Source organism: Apaloderma vittatum, unplaced genomic scaffold (assembly GCF_000703405.1).
Source record: "Apaloderma vittatum isolate BGI_N311 unplaced genomic scaffold, ASM70340v1 scaffold10941, whole genome shotgun sequence".
Taxonomy (NCBI): Eukaryota; Metazoa; Chordata; class Aves; order Trogoniformes; family Trogonidae; genus Apaloderma; species Apaloderma vittatum.
Window position 1 is genome coordinate 91,030 of NW_009699687.1, and position 11,337 is coordinate 102,366.

General features: G+C 46.9%; 1 protein-coding gene across 1 annotated transcript in view; it reads left to right on the forward strand.

Moving 5' to 3' along the window:
- SLC6A12 (solute carrier family 6 (neurotransmitter transporter), member 12) overlaps nucleotides 1–11,086 on the forward strand; it is a 46,206-nt gene extending 35,120 nt beyond the window's left edge. The window contains exons 14-16 of the mRNA XM_009878497.1: nucleotides 5,574–5,674; nucleotides 6,757–6,927; nucleotides 10,949–11,086. Coding sequence (XP_009876799.1) covers nucleotides 5,574–5,674; nucleotides 6,757–6,927; nucleotides 10,949–11,086 — 410 coding nt within the window. The remainder of the gene's footprint in view (nucleotides 1–5,573; nucleotides 5,675–6,756; nucleotides 6,928–10,948) is intronic.
- The last annotated feature ends 251 nt before the right edge of the window (nucleotides 11,087–11,337 follow it).

Here is an 11,337-nt window from a genome sequence, read left to right on the forward strand (position 1 = left end):
CCTCCCCAAGCCTGTAGCGCTGCTGGGGGCTGTTGTGGCAAAAGTGCAGACCTGTCATTTGGCCTTATTGAATTTCATTGAGTTGGCCTTGGCCCAGCGATCCAGCCTATCCAGATCCCTCTGTAGAGCCTCCCTACCCTCAAGCAGATCAACACTTCCACCCACCTTGGTGTCACCTGCAAACTTACTGAGGGTGCACTCCATCCTCTCGTCCAGATCATTGATGAAGATGTTAAACAGGAGTAGCCCCAGCACTGAGCCCTGGGGGACACCACTCATGACCAGTCACCAACTGGATTTAACTCCATTGACCATGACTCTCTGGACTCGGCCATCCAACCAGTTTTTCACCCAGCAAAGCTGTCTGTCCATGCCAAGAGCAGTCAATTTATCTGGGCAAATGCTGTGGGCAACTGTGTCGAATGCCTTACTAAAGTCAAGATAAATGACATCCACAGCCTTACCTTCATCCAGCAAGCGGGTCACCAAGTCATAGAAGGACATCAGCTTTGTTAAACAGGACCTGCCCTTCATAGACCCATGCTGACTGGATCTGATCACCTGGTTGTCCTGTGTGTGCTGCGTAATGGAATTCAGGATGATCTGCTCCACCAGCTTCCCTGGGACTGAAGTCAAACTGACAGGCCTGTAATTTCCCAGGTCATCCTTCCTTCCATTCTTATAGATGGGTGTTATATTTGCTGACTTCCCATCAGCGGGGACCTCTCCAGTCAGCCACGACTGCTGATAAATGAAAGAGAGCCGCCTGGTGAGCACCCCTGCCAGCTCTCTCAGGATTCTAGGATGAATCCCATCTGGCCTCTTAGATTTATGGATGTCGACATGTAGTAGTAGGTCCCTGACTATCTCCTCATGAATTGTGGGGGGGACATTTTTCTCCTGGTCCCAGTCTTTTGGCTTGGGGGGCTGGCTTCCCTCACTACAGGTGTTACTTTTGCTAAAGACTGACGCAAAGAAGCCATTAAGCACCTCAGCCTTATCCTCATCTTTCATTACTATATTACCTTCTGGATCTAGCAAGGGATGGAGGCTCTCTTCTGTTAATTTATCCAGTTGATTTAGGTAAGCATTTATCATCCACATAATGCTGCAGCAAGGATCTCCATGGCTTGACCAAGTGTCGTGTGAGGAGACACTCTTCTTTCTCTGTTTCAAATCTGCCACCTGCTAATTTCACTTGTTGCCACCTTTGTCTTATTTCAGAATAGACGGGGAACAATTAGTACTTGTGTGCTGTCTTTGATGCTTATAGTTTTATAGAGGTTGTGTAGGCTGTAGTGCAGTTGCTGATGAAGGGGTTATCAGTTTCTCCAAATGTTTTATGTACATTGGGAGCCAATTGCTAGTCTGGATGGACTTCTCTCTTACCGAAATGGTAGCAGGTCCAGCTACTTGGGCTTGACATCCAGGAAATGCAAGAGAACCAGATATGTAAGAAAAATTTATTCTAGAGAGATGTCCTGCAAGGGAAGCTCACCTGGGAGCTCGCAATACCAGACCCTGGCCACATTTTAACTTGAAGTGGCCTTCTGCCCGGTCTCTGTGGCATTTACAAGGGAATGGGGATTCCCATCCATCTATGACAGGGGTTCATCATCACTGTTCTTAGTTACATTAAGTTGAATTATGCTTTAGTGTACAGAACCCCCCCGCCATTTTTACAGTCCCACAGGCCATGTGTTTCTGACAACCTGTGGAGAGGAGCAACAGCAGACAATGAGCAGCAGCAGAAGTGATGCTGCCCCAGCAACCTAGAAAGAGGACGGAGTAGCAGGGAGCTGAGAAATAGCCCTTTCCCTCACCACCGTGGCTTCATGTGCACCACTCCACACAGAGGGGTTTTACCATCTTGATGTCCTGTATTGCATCCATTGGGCTGATTCTAGTCTAAAATATAGTCAGAAGTGGGGCGTCTTAGTGGAAAAAAAGAAGTGCCTGGTGCCAATTAATTTTTTTTTCGCCTCAGCCTCAGAATTGGCAGAGCTAAGCCTCTTGCTTACACTGTGAAGAATTACAGCATTTTTGCTAACACAAATATGCGTTCTGAGTTTCCCCTCTCCCAGCACACACGCCAGCCACCCACCACTTGGCAGCTTGTCTCTGCTGCCAGGAGGGCAGAGAGCTGAGGATTTCCTCCCATACTGAGCTCTGCCTGTGAAAGGATCGCACGGCATCAGACCTGCTGATCACGTTCCCTGGAGGGAGGTGCTGGAGTTTTTTTTGTTTGGGTTTTTTACTCCCCTCTACTTCTTTCTCCTCTCTCCCTTCCACTTTGGGACAGGCAGCCCTCATATAAGAAGGCTTGGGTTTTGAGTACTAGGATTCACAACATGATGCCACAGAAACATGCTGCAAGGGAGGATATTTTCCAGGCAGCCACAGAATGCACATTAGGGTTAGCTGTTCCAGGAGAAGGCAAGTGCTTCCATCACTGCAGGAGAGCCAGGGCTGAAACAATTAGGACTGTTTACAAACCTAAAGCAAATTGATGCCAGCAGATACCTGTGGGTAGCCCTAGGGTGAAGCTGTGTTGTGCTAGTTTAAATCTTTCTCTCGCTCTCTTGCTCACATGCAGCGTGGCCACCAGAAGCAGCAGCCTCCTTCTGCCTGGATCCTGCCTGTCAGGCTTCCTCTGGCTGTATGTGCTTTATCCTCTCAGATGCAATCTTACATGCCCATTTACAGACCGTGAGGGATCTGCTCTGTGCACCTGGTACCCAAAGGGTGCTCGGTTGTTGCAGTGCCACGACGCACCTGCTGCTTTAATTTTGCACAGGTTTGGGGCAGATGTTGATGCTGCACGTTTGAGACAGAGGGAGCAGATACAAGGTTAGCACCATGGCATAGAGCAAGTGTCGTCACCTCTTGAGATGCTGTTGATGAAATTTTGGTTTAAATGAATGCAAATAAATGCAGCTTAGGAGAAAAGATTTTGATAGGTTCCAAACTAGCAGATTTGTGAAACTCACTGTTCCTTGATATTGTAAAAAGAAAGTAAAATTTTAGTCCCTTTCAGTTTGGGTATCACTTGCAGTTCTTACAAGCCATGTAAAATGAGAAGGGCTCCATAACGACAAGACACAAGGATGTAAGCAGTTTTCTAGTTGGGTTCATGTGAAATTTATTCCCTTGAATTGATGTAGAAAAACTAAACGATTTGTCAGAAAAACATGCAGCAGCTTTGAAGGTCTATGGGATTGGTCAGGAAAAGAGAAGTGGTACCAACATGCCTGTGCCTGCAGACCATTCCTCCTTGTCTTGTGATATTGGGGATAACCACAAACATCTTTGTTTGATCCAACAAAAATCTCTTTCAGAAAATCTTTCTGGTTTTCTCTGCAGGAGTTTTATCTAACCCTTCTAATGTGCTAGGAAGGAAAGGGGACTGCACACACACCCTCCAGCTTCTAACTTGCTCAAAAAGCCAATGTTGAGTGGTTGAAGTGATGACTTCTTAAGCTTGATTGCTTTTTCTTCTGCCTGTGAAACATAGGACGTGTAAGACCTCTTGTTCATATACTCTCTGAGGATGTTCATGTCAGTCCCTTCTGTGTTTCACCACATCACCTGTTGATTGACAGAACGGCCATGGAAATGCAGGACCTGGTGGTTGTACTACAGAGAATAGGGAAAAGGACAGGTGGAGGCACGCTGTAACTAACAACATAAGTTTTGGGTTGTTTTCTTGGTGGAGGATGGATGTCCATTGTGTCCTTTTTGTTTGAAATCATTGTATTTCTTTAATTACCATGTCACTTCCAGTAGATTGTAGATCCAAATTTGCAGTGAAACTTTTGCCTCCTATTTTAAATCTATTTATCTATCTATCTATCTACCTATCTATCTGTCTATCTATCTATTGTATGTCTGACATCACAGGGTGTTTCTGTGGAAACACTGCACGGTATAAGAGACTGTGCTATGCTCATATTCTAAACTGCAAGGCACATCATTTATATCTCCTTCTTTTTTTTACCCTCTGGAAGATTTTGGCTTTTTGGCAAAATAAATTATTTATACGCTTTCCCTTTCATCCACAGTATATTTTCAGAAATGCTATCTGAAGCCTCATGATATTTACAGCTTGGAAGTTTTAGGGTTCTGTTCTCTGGTGTAGGCTGGGCTCCCACACAAGGCTGCCTGTCCCTTGATATGCCACAGCTTGTTGTCTTTGCTTGAGGCTACTTGTTAACTTGCCAACTCAGGATGAGAACCATGAGGTGTTCAAAGAATCTGCCCTCCCCAGCCTAAATACTTCAAAAACCTGAATTTAAAAGAGCTTTCCTGCAAACATTAGTCATGGGGTATAGAAAATAATGCCAAGAAATATAAAAAAGGAAAGCACACATAACGTGTTTTTGTAGGATTCATATATTTAAAGGAAACATAATACGGCAATTTACTTCTAAGACATAAAACCCTCAAACCAAAATAAAACTCACCAAACCCCAAACGCTCACAAGTGCGGCCAGTACTCTAGGCACATATCTTGCTCAGCCCAGCCTTCTGGTGTTAAGATGCAAAGAAGCACCATCTAATCACACTTGCAGGTGGGAACTGTGGCATGACCTTGAGTTCGTGCTTGGATGAACAACCCTAAAGTCAGAGCCCTTCTTTATTAGCTAAACACTGTGATTAAACTTCACTAAGACAAATACGGTATTATTTCATCCCAGAAGTGCTTTACTGGTAACCCTTATTATGGACAGCCTAGCTCCATTTTTTGTCTAATAGTGTTGCTCTATTTTACCTGAAGCAGTCTGATATAGTACCTCTGGTTAGCTCCAGTTAGGAAGAAGTTAGGGCATCTTATGAATGACTTTTTGATTCTTCTTCATTTTACATCTCTTTTTTTGGCCAACATTAGACTTGTGCTTTCAAGCAGTCTTAGAGTTTACTACAAGATCTGCTGAAGTCAATATGGATTATGCTCGTCTCTATATCTTTGCATACATTTCCTCTTTGTGCTTTTTGTTGGGAAGAGTTAACGGATAGGGTCTGGCCAGTGGCAGGACTTTGAGATGCTCCTCAGAGGTACAGCCCACTCTGGTGCACCATGAGGTTCAGGTGGGTCTTGCATAGTGTGAACAACATAGTCTAGTAAGTGAAACTAATGAGAGAAAAAAAAACATCAGACACCCACAGGACAGTTCCCAATGGACAGCACAGCAGCACTTGGGGATGAAAGGTTTGATTTCCCACGGTTTGTGTTGCCCTTGCTCTCCTTACCTTTTGCCCGTCCTTGCCACCTCTCAGTGGCACATGGGCTGCATCCTCTCACTTACAGCTGGCTGCTGTCTGAGGCACAGGGCATGTCAAATTTTCTGATAACTGATGGCTGAAGTTAAAGCCTCTATCTGTATTTAGCCACAGATGGGCCTTTTTGATGCCAGAAAAGCCTGTTTTCTGCTGCTATATTATTAGGATAGCCGTGTTTTTGCCAGGAGTAAACACTGAGGATAAAGAAAGCTGGGGTCTGATGTGAATAGTGGTTGAAACAAACAACAACAATCTGACCTCTGGCTTTGTCTCTGTGCTGGCTGGTGGCCAAGGTGCCAACCGCTTCTATGACAACATTGAGGACATGATTGGCTTCCGGCCGTGGCCCTTGATCAAGATATGCTGGTTGGTGTTCACCCCAGGACTGTGCTTGGTAAGTGCAATTTCGACAACATGGCATGTTATTCTGGGTGCCTGGATTCTCAGTAGAAAAGGTGGATTTGTCTTTAAGGTGCTGCTGTGATTTTTTCCAAACTGTTATGGAGAAGCAGAAGGTTTTCCATAGCTGAGGTGGCCATTTATTTCCTTTGTAAAGCCTTATCTTTCGTCTGGCAAATTAATTGTTCCTGAAAAGCCACTTGTTTACTGTGAAGGCAAAGGGAAATGTATCCTTAAAGTCTGGAGAGGTCTGGCCAAATTATTTTTTAATTGAAGACTAGTGAGTATTACACTGTTCTGAAATACTTGCTTCAGCTTGTGGTCCTGTGACCCGCCATGGTTCAGAAATATCTTTCCCCAGCCATTTGCTTTCTATGCTATTAAATCTTTTGAAACTTCAGTGACAACTGTTTTTAAAGAAAATGCACCCTAAGTCGGGCAAGTTATTGTCTGTTTTGAGTCTATGTCCAGTCTTGCTCTACTGACTTTTACATGATTTCTGAGCCAAATTCTGCTCCTGCATCTGATGTTGAGAGTTGTTTTCTTTGACCTTAGTGGGAACACAGATGGGATCTATAACTACAGCCTGCAAAATGTTTCTACTCCTTTGTCCTCAGGCTCTAGCAGGAGCTGAGTATCAGAGAAATTTTCAAAGCAAGCCTGATCCAGCCCAAATCATCTGAGTGCTCTGTGGCTAGACAGTCCCAACACGGGTAAATCTGTGCCTGTGTGGTACTTCTGGAGGGCTTCTGCCAAGGATAACAACAACAATCCTGACTTTGATATGAATAAATTGCTGTCTCAGTGTTGCTGGACCCTCAAAGCTTCTGCCAACTTTGCTTAGGCTGAACTCTTAGGAAGCCTGAAGGCTTTGCACTGCAGAGGAGCCTGGCCCTAGCTCTGAGGTAGCTCCCCGTGCAGTCAGCATGCACCATGCCTCGCTGCAGCTAGCAAGCTCCATGCTAGATCACGCAGGACAGCACGCTGTTGCACCCAGCCAGTGCTTGCAGGGTGGCCAGGCTGCCCAGCTTTTCTGTTCCTTTCGCTCTGGCTATGTCTGTGCTTTGTGCTCCTCAGGCCGTCTTCCTGTTCTCCCTGATCAAGTACACACCCTTGAAATACAACAATTCCTACGTGTATCCAGCCTGGGGCTATGTGGTGGGCTGGCTGATGGCACTCTCCTCCATGGTCTGCATTCCTCTCTACGCCATCTTCATCCTCCTGAAAACCAAAGGACCCCTGAAGCAGGTACTGGGATTGCGGTCACTGGCCAATTTGTTGCTGCATCCTCCATATGGCTTATGGGAAAGGCCGCAGGGAAGATGTACGTGGCACATGTATCCTCTGAGAAGGCAAGGGTGACCCTCCCCCAGAATGCCCTGTAGCTCTTGCTGGCAATTTGGAGGGTTTGGAGAGTCTCAGCACAGCTTCCAGGGTGATCATCGAATGTCCAGAGTCTTCCTTGAGATGCAGCACCGCCATGCTCAGTGCAATATGTAGACATGTGCAGAGCATCCCTAATGCTGGCTCCAGTGGATGGCAGAGGATCCCTCAGTGCGGGTGACCTGAGGCCACAGGCTAATTAGTTTGGTTTATGGTTCAGGTGTAAGTAAACATGGCATGCCACCACCTTTGCCTGCCCTTTTGTTCCTGACTAGTACCAGTGCAAACCAGGTGCAAAACTGGGATTTGTTTTGCCTTTATTTCTTGTCCCTTGCCCCTACTGTCCTTTTAGTCCTCAATCAGGACCGTGTTATTTTCTCTGAAGAAATGATATGTGACTATTAGAGAGGACATGCTCACAGAGCTGTAAATGTCTCCCCTGAGCCATGCCCAAGCCTGTCCTCTTTCACTGTAGACGTGTTGTCCTAGGAAGAAACATGTCTAGGAAGATGTTGTCATAGAAGACACCCCAACTGACCCATGAAGAAAGACCTGAGTGATGTACAGTGCATATAAATTTCTGTACAATTTGTCTTTGGACTGAAATGTTGCTGTGAGTAGTGCTAATGCTTATTTTGCAGCACATTCAAGGAACGGATTTTACCAACGGGGACTGAACTGCTGGAGAGCAGTGTAGGAGAAAAGGACCTGGAGGTTCTAGTGGACAGCACGATGACCATGAGCCAGCAATGTGCCCTCGTGGCCAGGAAGGCCAATGGCATCCTGGGGTGTATTAGAATTGGGGTGGCCAGTAGATCAAGAGACGTCCTCCTGCCCCTCTACTCTGCCCTGGTGAGGCCACATCTGGAATCTTGTGTCCAGTTCTGGGCCCCTCAGCTCAAGAGAGACAGGGAACTGCTTGAGAGAGCCCAGTGCAGAGCCACGGAAATGGTGAAGGGAGTGGAACATCTACCTTATGAGGAAAGGCTGAAGGAGCTGGGTCTCTTTAGCTTGGAGAAGAGGAGGCTGAGGGGTGACCTCATAAATGTTTATAAATATGCCAAGGGGGAGTGTCAGGAGGACAGAGCCAGGCTCTTCTCAGCAACATCCAATGACAGGACAAGGGGCAATGGGATCAAGCTGGAGCATAGGAGGTTCCACCAAAACATTAGAAAAAACTTTTTCCCTGTGAGGGTGCCAGAGCACTGGCACAGGCTGCCCAGGGAGGTTGTGGAGTCTCCTTCTCTGGAGACATTCAAAACCCTCCTGGACACGTTCCTGTGTGACCTACTGTAGGTGATCCTGCTCTGGCAGGGGGGCTGGACTAGATGATTTTTAGAGGTCACTTCCAACCCCTGACATTCTATTATTCTGTAATTTCAGATTGAGGGCTTTTCTTGTCCTTCCCCATCCTCACTGACTGCAGGCTCATCTGCAGCTGGTTCAGGTGGGGAGCAGGTGAGCAGGGGATGGGAGCATCCCTGCGACTGTGGTGTAGATGTGACAGTCACATTGTGGAGTCGTGGGGTGGAGGAAGCTGCACTGCCAACTAACCCAGGGACGGGCTGGATGCAGGATGTCCTTGTTGGCTCCATTGCCTCAGAAAAAGCAAATCTGTGCCCACAGGGGTTTTTATTTGCTGGCTGGGAGATGTGACTTAATAGGGAGTGACAGGAGTTGTGGCAGAGCTGGCTAGTGCCCATCTCAGGCTCAGGAGAAGATACAGTGCAGCACCGAACAGGAACAGCAGCAATGTAAGTCTTTAGTGACACGGTGAGAGAGGGGGATACTCTGTGCAGGCAGGGAGATGGAGAAGTGTAATGATATGAAGTAGTTGCTTTTTAGCAGCCTTTGGCCCTTAGGCCTCCTGGTTGCTGTTGGTGGCCATAGAGAGATGATGAGTTTGGGAGGGAGCTGTACACCTCCCTGTATGAGGAATGCCAGGTGAATCTTGTGCCAAGGTGCTGTGCTGCGATTTGCTCCAAGTTCAGACCTCAAGTCCTTCCTCTTACAGCCCTCTCCTGCACTCTGGGCCATTTAGCAGTAATGCATTTGTCCTTTCCATGGCTGATTTGAAGAGTTTGACTGGGTGGTTGACGATATCTGACTCTTCATAGCTCAGAGGTTTCATAGTCTAAATGAGGACTTGGAGCTGTCAGTGAAGCAATTGCCCAAAAGTCCTGCTTGCTAAACAGCCAGTATTTCTCATCTGTTGCAAGTTCTTTTAGACTTTGGACTCAAATGTTGCTGTGAGTAGTATTAATTCTTATTTTACAGCACATCTGAGGAATTGATTTGGCTAATTTCAGATTGAGGGTTTTTCTATTTTCCCTGGTTTAGATGATATTAGTTGTAATTTCTAGGTACTCCTCAGTTATATTAGCACAAAGAAACTTACAAGAATGTGGTTTAGGCAGGTGGGAAAGAATTAGCCGCTAAGCCTAGGCTGATCTGGGGAAGAATCAAAGCCAACCTCGCCATACCTCCTGGAATAGTCGTTCCTGTTTCGAAAACAGGTTTTCTCAAAATATTCCTGTTTCCTTTTTCCAGCCACACCCCAGAAATGTAGTGAATTAATGATGCTTCCAGGAGCAGTACCTTTTGACTGAATATTGTAAACCATTCTCTAAAAGCAAGCTTGTAATTGGTAATTGCGATCAGTCACTGCAACAAACGAATTCCTCTCGTTACACGTGACTGACCAAGAAACACAAATGTTGTTTCCTAATGTGTCTAATTACAACTCGGGCTCCAAATACTGCAAACTTGCAACAAGCTGCTCACAGAGCACCTGCAGGGCAAGGCCGATTTCAGAAATCATAGAGCAAATACTTTTGAATAAATGAGCAAAATCTGGATTTCTGGCAGGTGCTTCACAAGGAGTGGAAGCATTGAAATTAATCTGACAAGTCACGGATTAATTGCTCGCTCTGCTTGTGATGTGCTCCACAAGGGAGGAGCGTGCACTGCCCTGAACAGCTTGTGATGGAAAAAGTTAGTAACTGTGAAAGTCTGCATTCAGCAGGGAAGCAACACACTGGCCCATGGAGCTTGGCAGGTCGCTGCAGGGTACTCGCGTATTACTTGGCTTTGGAAGGAGCCTAGGCACTCAGGACGATGTGTGGTACCAGGGGGGCTTCAAAAATAGGGTGAGAAAGACCAGAAATTCACAGCAGCCGTCTCTGCAGGCCAGCATCTTTTCCCTAAAGAGCTCCAAGTTCTTTGCATTTTGTAAGAATAAACTCCTCAAAGCTGACACAACACTAGCATACGCGTGTGTAGAGCACCCCTGCGTTTCAGAGGATGGGGAGAGCTAAGGGCAGACAGCTGCCCCACAACCCCTGCCTGCATCATCGCAGTCTGACTGGCTGGAATGGGAGTGTGGTGGTGGCTTGGGGGCAGGAACCAATCTGTGGAGGGACTGCTTTACCAGGGAAGTGCCACTGAGGTAGGTGTCACCTGCCATCCTGTTTTGGACCATAGCAGGAGATGCCCAGTACTTTCTGATAGCCATTTGGAAGGCTCCACCGCTCCCACCAAAGTCACAGCTACCTGAAAAAAAAAAAACAAAAATGGCTTTATGGTGTTTTTTCCACGGCCACACACAATGTCTGTGAGGCTTATCCCAAGCATCCTTCCTCTCAGAAATGTCTGTTCGCAGTGTTGTCAGTCCACGACTCGAGTTTGAGCCCAGAGGTGGAATAATTGTCACTGAGAGCATTTAAAGTGAGCCTGCTCCCCTTCCTCTCCCTTTCCCAGCCATTTGTCGGGAGAGGAGCCGGGAGCATCGGCTCTCTAGATGCCTTTGCCCCCAGCAATGGTTGTGGATCACTATTGGGTGTCAGTTTGTTTATCAGCTTAATTAACAGAAACTCCCTCTCCACAGCGGCTAACACAGCTGATTTCGCCAGCGGAGGATCTGCCGCAGCCGAAGAAGCAAATGGGATCCGAACTGAAGCACAAGGGATGGTCACCTCCGGTCCAGGAGGTGCCCAGCATCATAGAGAGAGAAACCCACTTCTAAGGCACTGGGGATGTCTCCTCCATACCCCGGACTGATGTGCTCTCTCCTTCCTGAGGTGGTTTCTTTTCTCTCCTGGGCTCTTCCCTTCCCTCCTTCACATCTGAGACAGAAGCATCTGGGACACCCTCTCCTCCCAGCCAGCTGATTGCACCCGCCAGGGACAGCTTCTCCTTTGACACCCTGAGGACAACTCTCCCTGTCAGCAGCCGAGGAGAGAGCAACATGCTTTTGTCAGAAATGTCCTCCAGTAC